This window comes from Brienomyrus brachyistius, chromosome 16 (genome assembly GCF_023856365.1).
Source record: "Brienomyrus brachyistius isolate T26 chromosome 16, BBRACH_0.4, whole genome shotgun sequence".
Lineage (NCBI taxonomy): Eukaryota > Metazoa > Chordata > Actinopteri > Osteoglossiformes > Mormyridae > Brienomyrus > Brienomyrus brachyistius.
Window position 1 is genome coordinate 20765936 of NC_064548.1, and position 19364 is coordinate 20785299.

Sequence of the window (19364 nt, forward strand, 5' to 3'; positions counted from 1 at the left end):
CGCCCTCATGTGGCCAGACTCCTATATAACACAAATTGTCTGTAAACGTCAATGTTTCACTTCATTTATTAATTTACATGAACGGTTTAGCCCCATTACAATACTGATTAGGTTGATTTACACTAGGCCAAGACAATTAGTACTTTTTTCTTCATTTTGAGTAAGGTCAAGCTTTTTTCCTGGGTTATTCCCCTCCTTGTGTCCATTGTTTCCGGAATAGACTCCAGAAGACCCCTGCAATCCTGTAGAGGACAAGTGGAACAGAGAAGTTGTACACCTTGCTAAAAATGCTTGGCACTTGTCTGAATTACCCAGACCCAGAGCTCACCTTGAGCTCTCAGTGTTCCTTCTGGTACCTGTAGTGTCATGTGATATTTCCTTGCCTGAAGGCATCTAGACAAAATTGCTGTATGGTAGGTAGGGGTTCTGTTGGAAGAAACCTATGAAAAACGACGGAAAAAGTGTCCCAATGACCCAAGGCGTAGCTGAGAGAAAACACACTGAACGAAGCACTTTGAGTACAATTTCTATCCATCCATCTTCCAACTGTTTATCATGGTCAGAGTCCAGAGGGAACCCGGAGTCAATCCCAGACAGCTGAGGGCACAAATATTGGGTTTGGAAAACCGTTTGATCAGAAGTAGAAAGTAAAGGTCCAGATCCAGACCTCGATTTTGTTTCAACCAACCAGTTGAGTCCTCTGTGACTGTGACTCTTTATGCATAATGGTTGAAACAAAATCTCAGTCTGGATTTGTACTTCCTGAACCTGCCCTTTCCACCTCTGAATTTAATCCCAATAATGCCCAAGTTGCAGAATGACTTTGACGGATCTAGTTGCAACAATGAAAAGTTGCTCGCATCCTTCGGAAAATGCCGTATGACCACCTGCTTTCTTCAGGCTCATTTTATTTTCATTTCATTGGTTTATAAAGCACCCTGAAAACAACAATTGTTGCCCAAAGTGCCGTACGCCCCTAAAGGAAAGTCAAACAGTAAAAGGGGCTAAAATAAAATACCAATAATTATATACAATTACAATCAAACTGAACAATCTACAAAATACACAGATAACAACATAAATCAAAATAATGTCAAGCAAAATGTTTAGCCACAATCAAAAGCTAGTCTTAAAAGGAACATTTTCACTCTGGATTTGAAGGCATTGAGTGATGGGGAGGATCTGATGTATAGTAGCAAAGTGTTACGGATAGTGAGGTACATCCACAGCGAAGGTGTGGCCACCCTTCTGCTCACTTCAGCGATGCAGGGAATGTGGACAGTCCTGTACATTTTCACCTATAGAATTCTGACCTGTAAACAGCCAGTTCAGCTTCTAAGGTGCAGCATATAGTTCTATCCATGGAATTGTGTGGGCTGGACATTGTTGTCCAGCCATTTTTGAACCAATCCACCCTTCTAATTCCATATATGCTTATCTAATGCAAAGTCACGGTAAACCTGGAGCCTATCCTAGTAAAGTCATGTTAAACAAGCAAGGGACACCCTGAACAGGATATGTCATCCAAGGGCACATGCAAACACACACTATTAGAATGTTGGAGTAACGAGGCTATTTAAACTGTTTTAGGCATGTAGGTGGGAAAACACAATAGCTTAAACATGCATGTCTGGGTGGAGGACAGCAAGAGCAGCACACAAGGCCTGTTGATGTGGAGCTGCTGAATGTCTTTCAGAGACCAAGCCCATGTGCAGCTCTGCAGGAAGCTACACATTCCATTCACAGAGTCCTCTTCCTAGTGCAGAATGCTTCATGGTGAATTTGGCGATGGCTGGACTTACTGCCACTGTGGCCTCAGGCTTGCTTGTTGGGGGTGCGGGCCGGTTATATGTAAAGTGCTTTGTGACAGTGACTGTTGTTAAAAGTGCTATATGAATTGAATTCAATTGAATTCAATTCAATTCAATTGAATTCAATTCAATTGAATTCAATTCAATTCAATTGAATTCAATTCAATTCAATTGAATTCAATTCAATTCAATTGAATTCAATTCAATTCAATTCAATTCATTTCAATTCAATTGATGATGGATGGACTCCTGGCGAAGAACAGACTTCTGGATGCATGTGAATCTGGAAAATAGGCCAAAAGGCAAAATGGAGAAACGGCGGAGTTCTCTATACCTGGAGTTGTGTACGAGCCACATCTCTTGCAGACTGCTTTGGAAGCATTTCCACAATAGGTATAACTCCACAAACTGTACCACAATTCTCTAGCACATGTAAGTATTATTCCAACATAAAGTGGTTTCATTTCTAATAGAATGTTTCCTGACTCTCTCAGCTTTGGTGATGTTTGAGATTGTTATGGAGATGAGATGAGATGAGATGAGAAAAGATAAGATAAGATAAGATAAGATAAGATAAGATAAGATAAGATAAGATAAGATAAGATAAGATAAGATACGATAAGATGAGATGAGATGAGATGAGATGAGATGAGATGAGATGAGATGAGATGAGATAAGATAAGATAAGATAAGATAAGACTTTGTTGATCCCACACTGGGGAAATTTCCTTTTTATAACAGCTTGAACATAATGAAAAATAGCAACAGAAAACAAATCAGAAGATACTGTACAATAGATGATGCATAAGAAAAAAATATGAAAAGTCAGTTCACACAAACTTCAAGTTTCTTTAGCACAACATGGCAAATCGCCTCAGGGTATCCATGACATTCCGCAGGTTTCTCCAGAACACTGACACCAGAATCCTGTGCATGAACCAACTTGATTCGACAGGTTTGCTCGGACAACTATCGGCTTTGTGAGCAGATCAAACTATTTCCCTTATTTCCAAGTTTGGGTGATGTGGCATCATGGGAATATGATGTACAAGCCCAGTTATTTTCTGGATGATTGTCAAATGAGCGCAGCTCCGGGGTCACCATCTTTATGTAAACCGGGCACTTTGCCAGAATAGTCTGGTTCAGCATGTTAAGTCAATATTTTCTCAAAGAGAATGGGTGATGGGAAGGACAAGGAGGCTGGCCAGTGTTTCTACATCTGCAATATAATGTGTAGTAGCGGTTAATCGGTTGAGATGAGATGCCAGAGAGAGCCGAGAAAGCCGCTCAGAAAGACACTTTGAGGCAATTATTTGAATTGCCGCATGATGGCGCTCGTAGTTTATTTCCTGCATTTGTAGAGGCGTTGACTGCAGCTTCCCCCAGCTGGCGTAAAGGTTGATGTCGCTTCTGCGTCTGCCTTTCCTTGCGGAGCACCAGCCTCAATGTACCGCTTTTTCTCTAATAGGTACTTGAAGTGGTCCTGTTTTATTGTAAAATTTGCTGGGAAACAGCGCTGTGATACACTTACTGTGGGCTCTTTATGCTTTGATTGCAAAGCCCGTAAAGCAGATATTAAGCTCCCAAAACGGTTGTAGAACGAATGCAATGCGTAAATTAAATGCAGTACCTAAAATGGCCAAGAGATGGCGGTGGTACAACGTTGCTTGATGAGCTGAATAAATACGTAAATATATCACCAAAATAACAGCCCGATTTAAGTTATTGACGTGAGTTTTTTCCCTTAAAACTCCATAGTAGTCTCTCATTTGCTCATTCTCACTGTGTTTGTTTTTTTGTATTTAATACATGGCTTTGAATATGTATGGGTATGTAATGCTTAAAACTATATATCTAAACTTCAACATGCATTTTACCTATGTAAATTAAATTCTTTGGGAGAACCATCCATCCAATTCTTGTATCTATCTCTATTTCTTGTCTTATTTAGTGTCGCGGAGGTCTGGAGCCACTGGCGCAAGGAAGGGACCAACCCACCGCAGGAACTATTTTACAGTAAAAATATTAATCTTTATTATTAAATCATCTCTAATCAACAGAACCACGTACCTATGGCGAGCCATTCACGGCATCTATATTCAGTTTCTCATAATGTTTTGCTAAGAATATTTCCAAAAATCTACACATTTTTATGTAAGTTTATTGACAGTGTGTGTTTCACGTTCACGAGACACGGCTCCTACATTTGTAGATCTGGTTTATGAACTCCGGCTAAGCATTTAGCAACTCGTTTTATCAGTGGTTAAAGCTGAATGATTCAACACACGTGGCTAATAAATGAGCTGTTCGAATTGCCTGGGCGAATTTAATGGGCCTCTGCGACCCCTTTGATATGGATATCGTAGGTCTAAATAGAATAGTGTTTATGATTTTCATTTACAGAATGCTTTATATAAATATGGGGTTGACCTATCAGGTGTCTTGAGGACACGTAATCACCACTTTTAAACATGACACTATAGCTACTTTCTAAATGTATTTAACGAGCTGCGGACTTCGGAGTATAAGAAGCCGAGTGATTATGTGACTGTCTGGGGGCCAAAGCCGCTGAATGCGCGTAATGTCTGCCAGTACAGAGACAGGAAGGGCGCGGTGTGCAGTCGGGACTGGGAGGGGGTACGATCCTGAAGCTCCTCGCCCTGGTTGTACGATGCTAGCATTTAAAAATAACGTGAGGAAATATGTGCATGTAAATCTTAACAGTAAACTCTGCATTTTCTTATTATGCTAAATTTCCAGGAACTCCTTTATTTCTGCAGTTGAAAGACATACCCGGGCAGTCAGTCACTTACTTTCTTTACCACTGCATCTTTGCTCTCTTTAAAAATGTAATATATTCCGGCATGACCCGCATCTTTTTAAGAATATGCTGTTAATGGGGGGAAAAAAAACCCTTCGACCTCCCAATTCACTTTGTACTCCGCAGGTCTGGAATCAATAGGAAGCTCCATTGCTTATCATACGAATATATGCAACCTGACCGCACCATGTAACGGGATATTCTGCATTCATGCATTCCTCGGGGAGGCTGAAGCACACAAACTCCAGCGCCCCTAGTGAGAACAGTGCATTATATATTCTCAGCCTTTTTCCATAAAAAGAGACCGGAACCAATTTATAATCTATTCCTGTGTAGTTTGTTTGCCTGCAACGCAATTTAAAGCTAGACATTGACTGAGTCCAGGAGGAACAGGCTCCTCCTCAGCCTCTCGTCAACCCCCCCCCCCCCCCCCCCCCCCCCCAATATCTCACACTTCATTCCTATAGCTGATTTTCACTTTGTATAAGACAAGCTCCATTTGATGCTACCGGTCTACAGTAAAAATGACAGCGCTGGCGAATTAGCGGGAAGGAAGGATGCAAGATAAGCAACATTTAAAAATGTAGCGAGAAGTGTGTGTCAGAATGTAAGAGGATGTTAACGTAAGAATTACAAAAAAAAATAGCAGAAATGACAAATTGTTTTGTGCTTTAAGCACAAGCGAGTAGCTCATGGAGCTCATTACTGCCTATTGTGGAAAATTTGCTATTCACGATATTATTCATAGGAGAATGCGTCTATTGACAGCTATTACTGGACAGCTGATTGGTTAAGTTGTCCGTGTCGAGTGTGACGGTTTGACTCATGGATCAAGGTCTGTAAAGGAAAGTTTTCATTACGTATTTTCTCTGAAGCTCCAATTCGGAGACTTCACTTGGATTTGTTCAGAGTGGCGTAGGTTTTCCCAAGAAAACTAGCTTTGTTTTCCATTAAGTCATGCTGTCATCTACATATATCAACCCCCTTTGCTTAAAACCCTGAAGTCCTACAGCTGGGACTGGGTTCATCCCAAAAACAGACCCACAAAGACATAGTTATTCAAATTGCCTGTGAGTCTCACAAACAACATGCCTTTTGTCAACTGTTTTGCTAAGAGTGGGTTTCTGCAGAAACAGATGACAGCAGAACCCTCATTTGAGAAGAGCGTTATAATTCAGCATGACGAAATCAGGCTGCTCACGTATGTCCTTTTTTTAGAAAGTACAGTTCAGATGTTCGTAGGTAGCACTTTGAAGAGCATGCTAATTTAGCATAGTTGTGGCATAGTTTCTTCTAAATAAACATAAGATGCATTACATTTTAGATTACACAGACAATTGAGAAACAGACTCTAGGTTCCTGTGCAATCCAACCCCGTTTGTGCCTTTTTAAGTAACGTTAATGCAGTGACCAAGTACTGCATAATCTGCCATTCTGGATAAAACCATCAATCCCATTGTTGACAGTGAAGTGAATGTATTGTATAATGTTACTCATATATGCTCCTGTAATAGTTGTAATGTGTCTTATTTTACTCGAAGAAAATGATCTCTGCTCATAAACCATGCTAGATCATGTCTCTGCACGGTGGGTGATCTCATGGGGAGATATCTCTGCTAAGCGATATGGGTTTGGTCTTTTGCGATGTACTCTGGAATGCGTTGTCCTGTGGTTTCCAAATGACCCTAACGGTTGAAACATTCACCGAGGCGATGTTCATGCTGTCATGCAGAATCTGGTTACTCTTACTATGCACTGGCAGGAAAACTTGAACCTGTATCTGGAACCTCTACCACGAGCCCTTTATTTGGTTTCCATGCCACCTCCTTGCTATCTAGCACTTCTGTATCCTATACAGAATGATGTAACCAGGAAGCTGTACTACTCAGAGATTTTGCTAATCGAAGGGTTCAATTTTAGAACCACTATTGTTCCTGATTTATATTAATGATATTGACACCAATACATACAGTAAACTGGTTAAATTTGCAGATGACACCAAGGTGGGTGGTTTAGCAGATACTAAACTAGCAGCACAGAGGCTAAAACAGGATCTAAATTTAATTAGCGACTGCGCTGATACCTGGCAGATGAAATTTGACATAGATAAATGTAAGGTAATCCATGCAGGGAGCAGAAATATAAAGTACAGATATTTTATGGGTTCCACTGAAATAAAGGTAGCTGATTACGACAAAGATCTCGGTGTGTATGTTGATGCTTCCATGTCCCACTCTCGCCAGTGTGGGGAAGCAATTAATGTTGGGTTACATCTCTAGGTGTGTGGAATTTAAGTCAAGGGAGGTGATGCTACGATTATATAATTCCTTGGTAAGACCCCACCTAGAATATTATGTGCGGGTTTGGTCACCATAACTTAAGAAGGACATTGCTGCCTTGGAAAAGGTGCAACGTAGGGCTACGAGAATGATTCCTGGTCTTAGAGGAATGTCTTATGAGGAGAGGTTAGCTGAGCTGAATCTGTTTAGCCTTGAGCAAAGGAGACTAAGGGGGGACATGATCCAGGTATATAAGATTCTAACAGGTCTGGATGTTGTTCAGCAAAATGGCTATTTCAATATAACTTTAAATAAGAGGAATTGTGGCCATAGGTGGAAATTAGCGGGGAAACATTTGAAAACGAATTTGAGGAAGCACTTCTTTACTCAGCGTGTAGTTAGAGCATGGAATAGTCTTCCTACTAGTGTAGCACAAGCTAAAATCCTGGGTTCCTTTACGTCAGAGCTAGATAAGATTTTAACAACTCTGAGCTATTAGTTAAGTTCTCCCCAAACAAGCTTGATGGGCCGAATGGCCTCCTCTCATTTGTAAATTTCTTATGTTCTTATGATTATTACTCAGGTCCGTCTTTGTGACCTATTCCTTCTACCCTTCAGAATTACTCTCATCAGCTAAATCCTACTTCATGTGCCACTTTCCAGGTTGTTGAGCATCATACTTTTACTGGCTTCACTGTGTCGTTGAGTGTGTAGAAGGCTTATTGGCTTTAGAAGGTTGGCCGGAGTGATGTAATATCCTGTCACTATCACACTTTTTCACTTTTTACCAAAACCATGAGGTTTCCAGTGAGAGGAACATATCCTCTGTACTTTCAAAAAGGCTTTGCTTCCTTCAAAAGGTTTTGTTCTGAAGCTGCAGCAGCGCTTCAGTCCTTGAGGGTTGTGATGAATAGGACACCCTTCGTCTGGGTCATCAGTCTTCTTTTACTTTTTTTTGGATGTTTTATGTGAGGAACAGCATTTGGGTAAGAAGAAAAACGCACACATTTGGTCTTGTGAACTCTGACAGACTGCATTTCACTCGTTCACCTCATTTTTCAAAGTGATCACTTCTGGGGGGTCAGTATCCAGTTTAAACAGAACAAAGTTAGAGTCCTGCTTGCCCTGCACACTGAACAAAGCTGGAAAAGACGGTGGAATTGGTGCTGTGTACTGCGATGTGTAACCTGAGCCCATGAACATCCACCTCACTCTCACAGCAAAGGGGTACTCATGCACTCTCAGAGTGATACCATGTGTGCTCTCTACCACTAAGGAGATTAAGAATACACCTCTTCCTGGGAGCTACTGAATCACAATTTGATACTTTGGCAAACACTGATTCCTACAGTGAATAGGAAGGTCTGCCTGCTCTAGACAAATATTTACATTGTTTTAATTGCAGTAAGGACAGCCTAAAAGCTTTGTTACTTAGTCTCCATTTGGTGCACATCTATCCGAACTGCTGGTGCACCAGTGAGACAAGTAAAAATTAAGCAGTTCATGGAATAGACAAATATCGAGCATTCCAAAGTTTTATATATTGTGAAAAACTAAAGCTTTTAATTTATTGTTAACATGGATGCAGCAGGATTGGTCACGTAGCCATATAAGTTCATGTGATTCCTTTTTACCCTCTGGGAAATTGAAAAGCAAAATCGTTCAACATCAACATCTGCATTCATTTTTTTTAGTACACTCAAAAATCAGTTGGAAATAGTACATTATCGTTTGACCTTGCTATGTGCTTTCATAATGGGCATTATTAAAAAAAAATCAGTAACTGTATCTAAGGAAGAATATTTCAGGTGCAAAGTTTAGTTATATATTTCGTATAAACTGCTACATAATATATACTTTTATTTAAAACGTTGTATATGTTCAGTGTATTCAGTTAGTAGTCAACTAAATAATATGCACCATTAAGTTTATAATTTGATTTTTTGATGAATTGTATTGTTGATCCCTTGAGTTCCCCAAAGCATCACGACGTGTGTGGGTACACTGGAGTAAACGTCACCATACGATGCTCGGGTAATTTAAACTTCGCACCTCTGTTGTTGATTAATCTGCCCCAGACCGGAGTTGAAGACAGTGGTAGCCCGGCACATCATATTACGCTTCCGTCATCTATATGTAGTTGTCTGGTGGCCTATATTTAATGCTTATTTTCTCAAAACATTTTCTCATTTTATTGTTATTATTCAACGAGAGGTAACTCGCGGTCACTGGTTACGGTGATTACATGACTGCTTTTCATACGGCGATACATTAATATCAAAAATTGAGGTGAAATTCAGTTTTATCAAATTGGAAATATTTTATATTAATTTGTTAAATATGTTTACTTAGATTTTAAATGTAATCCGTTTGTGCGCGGTGTTGCTCTTCTTTTTATTATTTCAGTATTTTGCTATTTTATTTAAAAATATTTTTTGTAAGAAATAATAACATCGTCTCGAAATCGAAACCCAAGTCTTAGTTCTGATGAAATTCCCGGTTGTTTGATATTTTATGGTGACGCCATTGTTTGTAAAATCGCTTTTAAATGCGTGTAGACGTTCAGAAAACACTGATTAAAGTTCTACTCAAATGCCACGCATCTCTCTAAGTCTCCTAAATTTGCAGGAAATTCACCAACTTATTATACAGGCCCAGTTATTCCCCAAATAGCCTGTACTTTTACGGACAAAGATAGACCTCAGTACGTTTAACAGTTTTCTAGGAGTTTTGAAAGTAGTTACAGCTTTGTATTGTGGATAATTAAAGCCAGCTAAATTGTATTAATTAAATAATTATAATATTAATTGTATAATTAACTGATTTATTGTTATTTGATTAATATTATCTGAGTCTAGTTACGACTAGGACATCTACTGGGAGTTTGAGGGAGTGCTGTTGCAGGTGGACTTCGGTCTCCAGGGGGGCGTAGCTAAAGGGGGGGGGGACTTTTACGGACATTTTAAGTTGAAATAATGCATTCCTTTACTATTTCACTTAATATATGTATTTTAACAGTAGCATGAAAGACCCAGACTGTGATATTTAAAGCAAAAATCGTGTATGCAACAAAGGGTTATGACATTTAACACAACGTTTCACGGTGTGATAATATGGAGGGTCAAAGAACTTTGATTTATCTCACGATGTCAGAATATATGGTATAATGATATTAGGTGAGTTTCCCGAAGCCTCCTTAGCACTTCGTCGTTCGTATAGGTTCTTTTAACACGTAGACCTAACTTACGAACTACGTAGCATTCGTCTCGGGAAGTCTCGGGAAGTTTCGGGAAACTCACGCATTATGTTTTGTTTATATAAGGCTCGTGTTGCGTCAGAGTTTTCTAACTCAGAATTCTATGTTTAATAACATTCCATATGTTAAGACCCTGAGACAGTCATTTTTACATGGTCAGTATGGAAAAAACTGAGCGAATTGAGCTAAGTATCTTTTTTTAATTATTACATTCGTTTTATAATTAATTATCGACTTTGTGCTTTATTATAAAGTCATATTGGTTAGCATACGTTCGTGGTATTGCGAATCATATAGGTACAAATTCACTTTGGGTAATATTATCAGCGTTTAGCAAAATGAATACGCATTATCAACCTCAAGAAACGAGTCTGATTGGAAACAATGTCGCTCTATAACTTTGGATCAAAAAGAAGAGCTAAGAGAACTAACTCATAACTATTAAAAAAAACAAGTTGAATGCAAAGGACTAATTAAGTATTTCTAAATTACACCTGGAACTAAAATGAAAATATATAATAAATTAACATAAATTAAAAATTAAATACCAATTAATCAATCACATAATCCTCCTTGATAACTATACAGTTATTATTATTATTATTATTATTATTATTACCCGCTTTGCACACATCTATACATAACAGAACTTCCTTTACTAATAAACGCTAATAAACAGAACTTTCGTAGAGGTCGTTGTAGTTTTTTCCGGTCTGTCCGGGTCTTAACCTCCTTATAAAACATACATATCTCTCACATTTTTAGCTAAAGCACATTTTAATCCAACACATCTTTTTTTCCCCCAACATCGATTATCGTAAATCGGAAGTATCGATTTGTTTTGCTGGTAAAATCGCAACACGTCAGGCAACTGAATGGTCTTTACTTACAATGGTAAAATAAACAAGAACAACAATAATACCAATAATAATAATAATAATAATAATAATAGCAATCAAAAAGTAAAACAAGCGAACAAGATAGTATACGAGATGTTGAAGAGAAAGACCACAAGATGTCCTCCGAACCTCGCATTCCAGATACGGCTCATTCCTATGGAGACCAAGCGCACAGAGGAATTTATACCACCCGAATGTCGTTGTAACATTAATGACTGTAAAATATTGATATGTAGTTGTAGGATCGAAACGTATCACCTAAAAAAGATATGTTCCACGCCACGGTCAGTTTGAAATTAAAAAGAATTTATTTACCGAATTTTAATACACTGCCCGTTCACTCTCATGCCCCTATGTACTTACGACGCTTTGAAGTGCACTAGTAAGTGTACTGAAATTCACTGAGATTAGGCCTCTTGGCAATGAATTAGCACACCCGTTATTATTACTGCTAATACTCTTCTGCTTCTATTGTACTATTTTTTTATATAATAATAATGGTGTTTGCATAATATACTGTCGTAACAAAGAGGTAATTTGCACATTCGCTTCGGCGTAACACTGAACATATAACGCGACGTTCCATAACTGATCTACGCAGATTGTTTTTACAAACGTTTCGGTTTCATCTCCTCTGTGTATGGAACAAATGTTCTTGCGTTTATGTGCCACACGACTGTAAGATTACCTGCTCCCGCGTTTAACACATGCCACACTGCTTATAATTAATTTCCCGGTGTTAATTAAACTAATTAACCAATGTTTAGCATGAACAAAACAATATGATCCCCAACTATTGTTGGTATATCCCTCATCCTATATATGGAGGAAATCATCATAATTTTCCGTGCTCTCAAAGTGGTACGAACTTGACTTTGATAGAGTGGCTCGTGTCATCGAGCCAATCAAGTTCCCAAAATCGTCACTCAGACGCAACAAAAATGAACTAACTGAGGAGTAAATATCAGTGACCGCTCACTTTTTTAATTGTTTATATTAATCACGAAAGCAAAATCATGTAAATAAAATTATACGGCGTTCCTTGAAAAATGTGCTTTGTGTAGGAATAAGTTTCTAAATTATCAAATGTTTATTTTTTTAATGCAGCAGTTGGTGTGCTTTGCTCGATTACTATATATATTGTATGATAAAAAAAGAGAGAACTTGTTGTTTATCAGTACAATAGTTTTTAAATATAAGTAATTGCATAGACACCCTAGCCAAAATTAGCCTACTCGAATTTCGATAAAAAATGCTGTGCAATATCACATGCAAATAAAGAACTAACCAGGACACTATTACAAATTGAATTTTAATGCAATTTAGTATTGAAGGCAGAATTCTACTACTGTTCAAAATTATTAGCCCGTTAATTCCTCAACGTGATGTAAGAGGAACAGTTCACACCCAGATAATTAAATATAAATATTTTGCGAGGGATGCACTGCAATTATAAACTCCTAATTATGAGTAAACGCATTTCCCCATCACTATTGTCGAAGGAGTGCAATGTAATATTCAGCTGTGATATTCTAATATATATAACTTCCGCCAAAAATGTACAAAATGTTCCTGCATTTCAAAATAATGTACTCTTATTTGAGCAAAGCGTTAGATGTGTTGCACATCAAAAACGATTAAAGGTTTACACGCTCGTCATGATGGTTACAAAGGAAAACATTCCCATTTAATTAAAACAGAGGAGACGGGAACTCCGAAAGACTGTTTTGTATTCTTTACAAATTCGATTTAATCACTATACACGCTAACAACAAAATACATTTTATTACACACACCGAAAGTGTTGCAGAACACAGAGTAGCCTACAGAAATCAATGTACGATAACTTACTATGATGTGTTTTATCCTTATACTTATATATGGATTCACGGAACAACAATAGCAAGAACAGGAACAACAGCAAGAATAATAAAAATAATAATAATTATTATTATTATTATTATAAATAGTATTTCGGTAGTTACTCAGAATGTTGTATCTTGTTCTAGAACTACTATTTATTTCCTTACGAAAGCATTCGCTATATATATATATATATATATATATATATATATATATATATATATATATATATATATATATATATACACACACACACCCCTATATACATACACCGTACATATATATGTGCGTTAGTGAGTTAGTTAGTGAATACCCATATTGACAATTAATATTATATATCCCACTAGCAGTATAACACAATTAAAATAGTTCCCTTGATTTTCATGGTTTAGGTGTATTCAGAAACTGGTGTGTAGGCTATTATGTTCAATAATAAAAGCTACAGGCCGCGAGTGCATTTATCATCCTATTACTGTTACAAATCCAGACTCCAATACATGAAAGGTAAAATGAATTACCAGCGTTAAGCCGTCAATAAAGTCATTCCTGTAAATGGTGTCTCTGAAGACTGCGGCATTATTCAACACGTTTTATCAGCAGCTTGGAAATTACGTGGCGGTCCTCGCGGCGTCTAATATGGCCGTGTATCCTTTGATTAAGCATCTTGCCAGGGCATAGTGACAGTGCCTTTGACCAGGTTTTATTCACTCTCCCGTGATGAACGCCAAGCTGGTCAGGCGGAATGAAGAGTAATTAAAACCTATAAATTATCTTCTGCGGCCCTTCTCTTGGCGTCTCTTGCAGACGAGATAAGACCGAAAGCCCCCATTTACCGCCCTAAAAGGAATACATCTCACAAAGGCTACTTGGCTAAAGAGAATATTGATAGTGTCCTAATTAGAATTTAATTAAGTACCCAAACTAGGTTCGAGGATAAAGATTTCAATTATTGCACTTTAAAGGCAACCTACACTGCTCATGAGTGAACACACTCGACGTTTGAGATTTTTTGTGTAATAATTTTGCCTTACAAACATATAACTTATAAGAAACACATTTATATGTATGAAAACAACTCTTGTTCCCGGTTGCTGACAATTTTATTTTTTTTTGTCCCGTTCGGCACTTTGAGAAGAGTGTGTATACGAACAAACTGATAAAAACAAAGAATTTCAAACGCATACGTTATGCGGTGTAATAAGCTACCAATCGTCGATTAACTTAACTGGCTGTGAAAGCAAGTTAACAGAATACGTGAAAGCTATTTTGACATGTGATACAAATGTAAGAATTCTAGCACACAATTATTTATGGACTATTAAATATTTCAAAGATGAATTTCATTGGAATAATCTTTTAATATTCCTATACTTGTGGGCAGGCAGTATTTAGGCCCACTGGATTTTTTAAACAACTGCAGATGTTGTATAAGGATTTTCCGAACACCGAAAAGGAGTATAAAATTATTACAGCTATTAAACGAAATGGTTAATGTAAACATGTTTATAATTGCATAGGCCTACTTAACACCTGTCCTGATCCGACAGCAGGAAAGATGTAAAGACAAAATTATCAAGCATATCTGCTCGACGCGTGAAACACCGTGTGCTTAAAAACTTACAAAAAAAAACTCTTGAATAACCGGCGTACTTTGACTCCTTCAAACCTCTTAGGGTTTTTTTTATAAATCATAAGTACGTACCACGCAGCTTGGTTTTTTTCCTATGAAAGTACACAGTGTGATGGTGGATCTCTATTGAAATATGCAGGGAATTCAAAATTTTAAAGATTATTATATGGACTCAGCACACATCATGCAGAGATGAAGACTACAAGACGTAGTACTTGATAAAAGAGCAATCTTATATATTTACGGAGCGTCCTGAAATGCGATTGGACAATCACTTCAGTCGGAAATAGTTTCAGCAGTTTATTGGCTGACTGCACGTGTGTGGTGATCACGTGTTTCCGGTTCTTATTTAAAAAAAAAAGTGTGTGAGGCTGAGCAATTTTAGGAGAGTTTGCAGGGATCGAGCTGTCATAGATAAAAGGGGGGCAGGCACTCCAAATGAGCTGGCCATGCGATGTCAGACGGACATATTATAGCACTTCGGACTCCTGCTACTACCTACAAGATGCCGGCATTTTAAGAACATAGCCCTCCAATTTATCACGCGTAACTGTAATTATTTCAATTTAATTTAAAGTGGTTACACTTTGGTTGTAACTGGATACAAATACTGAGCAGCAAGTGGAATTTGGTGCGAGCGGCAGACGCTTTGGCCGATCTGGTCTCAGGCATGGAAGACCCGAAAGAGCCGAACGGGCGAGATGCGAGCGAAGGGGAAAGCGTCTCTCTTTCCCCGAATCTCCCGTCTCCGCCGGCCGTACCTCACCAAGCGGCGCAGCAAAGTCACAGAACCACCAACTTTTTCATCGATAACATTCTTCGGCCAGATTTCGGTTGTAAAAAGGAGTTCGCGGGCAGGGAGAGAGCTCACACATCGGACAGAGAAAACGTCAATCCATTGATAATCAGGCCATCCCTCCCCGCCACTTTGTGCCAGGATTCAAACTGCAGCAATGACAGCACTTCGTCGTCTTCCTTGTCGTCTTTGCCGCCCTCCAAGCAGAACTCGTCAACACGAGGGGAAGGAAATGGATCTAATTCTATAAAATGTGGCGAGAACACCGCGTCAATAATGGTTGTGAATGCGGATAATGGAAGAACTGCCCCCGTTACAGACCCCCAGCCGCTGCTATGGCCTGCCTGGGTTTACTGCACGAGATATTCGGACAGACCGTCATCTGGTAAGGCAGAAGTCTCTTAAAAATCCTTATTTTTTTCTTACGAATTGCCAAGTGAAGGAGAAGAAAAAAAAACTACAGGAGTTGTTATGGGTTAAATAATTTATGGCTACATGTATATAATATATATTCTTAATGTATATAATTTTATGATTTATTTAAGACATGTAATTATTACATTTTGAATAAATATGTGGCTAAATTACATCGCAATTTACTACCCGTTTTAGGGATTTTTAGTCAGAATGTATCTGTGTGTGCGCGTGTGTGTATGTGAAGTGTACATTATTATAGGTTTCGAGACCTTAGACTGTGTGTACATTTCGCTTTTTTTGCCAGTTACGGCAGTCCAGTTACCTTGCAACAATTTAACTAAGAGCACAGTGGGTAATATTGGTTTTGGGGGAAATGAGTGAGACCCATTAAACACCTTATTATAATTACTGATATTATTATTATTATTATTATTATTATTATTATTATTATTATATTGATAATAATAATAATAATAATAATAATAATAAATCAGCCATTTTATCCTCATTTATTCATTAATATTCTAACAAAAAGTAAATTGTAGCCTATTAAAATCTATTAGTAGCGTGCAACCTCTTCCACAGGAGAATCTAAAAAAATCACCCTTTGATAGGGTTTATTACATCTTATTATACAGCTTATTACACAGCTTATTATACAACTTATTACATTTTAAAGGCAGAATAGGGTGTTTATATTGAGACCCGTGGGCAGCTTCAGGCTACGTATCTATCTCTGAAAGTATTAACTGACGCTCTCTCGGCTTTTATTTATGAAATAAAAATGGGAGGTTAAAGCGATTTGTAATGTTTTATGACGTACATTCGACGTGTGTGTAATGGCATTCAGAAAGTAGCCATTTTACACTGTCTGGAGAACATGAGGATGGGATGTTCACCGTGTAAGAGTTTGTTCCATTCGCGTTTCTGGAAATGAACGGTATTCAGACAGCTGCACAGATGGCTAAGACCTGACAGCCCAATGCCCACTCAATAAATAAATAAACAAATAGGATAGATAAGCATCGATTGGCTAAACTTTACTGATGAAGCTATCAATCTAATGTGACTAATACATCACTGTTTCGATTTCAGCTTAATTGAATAAATAACAAAAATAACCATACAGGCCAAGTTTGGAACTTCCCCATTGTTACCTATTATTTCGTAAATGTTTGCTTATTTATATTCATTCTGACTACGTTTTCTATAATGCAGCAGCCTATTAACAGGAAGGCCTTTGTCGATTACTTAGAAATTGCAATCATTGTGAATTATACTGAACTAAAATAAAAATTAGCGAATATTTTGATAATCCCTAATTTAATACAGGTGGAGGTTTGTTAGTAGTAAATGATTTCAATGTAGTTGTATTTTTCCGTTGTGTGTAGATAGATAGATAGATAGATAGATAGATAGATAGATAGATAGATAGATAGATAGATAGATAGATAGATAGATAGGCGAGCTTAAAATATACTAATATTAATGTTAACAGTAATTTTGGCGTCCTTTCAAATAGAAAGATTTTTTTCAATGCCTCCAAATCTAACGATGTCCGCCGGTATGATCTTGGATGAGGATTATACATTGTATAGTTAATTTTAGGAAATAGCATGATTGTGTTTCACATTTAATTAATACTATTAAAAGGGGACTCTTGATGCGTGAAATCCTAGCTAACTTTTCGTACAAAGCATAACAGGAAAAGTATTTTGTAGTCAAAGGAAAGTTTGAGGCCACGTTAATTGTGTAACTGTGGGCAAAATGTAATATTTTACCAAAATCATTGAAGAAAAGACTGAATATATTTGGATAAAGGGACCTGCAGAAGTGCCAGTCTTCATTGTGCCGAAAAAAACCCGCTTACAAACAATTGTAGCTGAAGTCATCAAAGATTCGCTGAAGACTTTTCTTTTGTCATGCATATGAAATAGAGATCCTTTGTTTAATTCTATGCGGTTACACATCACAGACAAAATATTATTCTGGTTATGCAAATGATCGTGGATCATATAATGAGCACTTTACAGAAACAGCAGCGTCCAAATAACAGACTTCGGGTAGCAAGCGGGGACAAACGCTTAGGGGTTTGTGGGGTATCTCGGATAGAGCAGAAGTTTTTCGTAGTGCAATTGTAAAATATATTGAATCTAATATCATTTTGGAATTCGAATTGGGCTCTTACTTGGACATGGGAAGCAAAGTACGGTGTTTTGTTGTGTTGTAAACATTTCGTTTTATTCCTTGAACTTCAAATCATACAAATCATGATTTTTTTTAAATATTAAGAACAGCAAAGGATGATTTGTAAAACAGCGCGCGTCACAATAACGCAGTTAATCTGCACATAAAACATAAGATGTCCTGTTGATGTGGGAGTTGGAGAGTAGTGATATTTTTTGCTGATCATGCCAGATGATTATTAAATCATACACCAACGAGCTTAAACACACTTGCACGCTCGCGCATACCTTGAAATTCGGCCGTTTTTATGGAAAATTTGGCCTATAACAAATTGTGTGCTTGCGTGTACTTGAAAGCAACGACACAAGATTCACCTATATGTATGTTTATCAGAGATGCTGGTGTTTATATCCTCGTGTTATTGTTGTTTGTACTGTAGGCCCAAGGACGCGCAAGTTAAAAAAGAAGAAAAGCACCAAGGAAGACAAGCGACCCAGAACCGCTTTCACAGCGGAACAGCTGCAGAGACTTAAAGCCGAGTTTCAGGCCAATCGCTACATCACGGAGCAAAGAAGACAGTCACTGGCCCAGGAACTGAGCCTTAACGAGTCACAAATCAAAATCTGGTTCCAGAATAAGAGGGCAAAAATTAAAAAAGCCAGCGGTTATAAGAACGGTCTAGCCCTGCAGCTGATGGCGCAAGGCCTGTACAATCATTCCACCACCACCATCCAGGAAGACAAGGATGACAGCGAATGAGCCTCTTCCCAGCGCCCCATCGGTGTGCCATAGACACTTAACGGGAGCATTTTTTTTTCTTTCCTTTTTTCCACTTTTGTGAAAAAAGAAGATACGAAGGGAAATGGACAGGTGCTATTTAAAATCTGAAATTTCAGTCTGTCGTATAGCATATGGACAAAACTATATAAATTGCGAACATTAATAAAAAAATCTATATATAGCCAGAAATATTTCGTTGTATATTTAATTTCAGGTCCAAACGTATGTGTCAGTATCCACTTGCTGGGTATTTTTTTAAGCATTTAATTTAGTTATGTTATCAACTACTGCCTAATTCTGTTTTCTCCTTCTCATTCTTCTGTCATTATTATTATTATTATTATTATTATTATTATTATTATTATCAATTTCTCAGCTAGAACTAAAGTCATAATTCGAAACTCCGTTTCTGAGCCGCCGCTTCAAGCCAAAGGTTTTAATATTTTCGGAAGGTGTAGTCCGAAATAAAATTGTAGAATGTACTGCAATCGCTTCTCCTCTATGTCTGCCGGGTCACTTCCGCGTTCATTAACCTTAAGATGAGATCGGTCATGCTGTTAGGAATTTCGGTTTATTGTCTGCGATTTCGTTTGAGTTTATCGAGTGACTGTAGAGCCAGGTCATC

At 37.9% G+C, this 19364-nt stretch overlaps 1 protein-coding gene across 1 annotated transcript; it reads left to right on the forward strand.

The window, feature by feature from the left end:
- The first annotated feature begins 14916 nt into the window (after positions 1-14916).
- Positions 14917-18930, forward strand: LOC125709598 (homeobox protein engrailed-1-B-like). Its single transcript, XM_048978209.1, has 2 exons — positions 14917-15740; positions 18399-18930. The coding sequence occupies exons 1-2, from the start codon at positions 15230-15232 to the stop codon at positions 18716-18718; spliced, it is 831 nt and encodes a 276-aa protein (XP_048834166.1). The 5' UTR covers positions 14917-15229; the 3' UTR covers positions 18719-18930.
- Positions 18931-19364: the final 434 nt, after the last annotated feature.

Excerpts from the sequence above, each read along its gene's own strand:
- LOC125709598 (XM_048978209.1), top strand. The coding sequence starts at position 15,230 with ATGGAAGACCCGAAAGAGCCGAACGGGCGAGATGCGAGCGAAGGGGAA. Across the intron at positions 15,741-18,398 it reads TTCGGACAGACCGTCATCTG|GCCCAAGGACGCGCAAGTTA; the intron begins GTAAGGCAGAAG and ends TTTGTACTGTAG.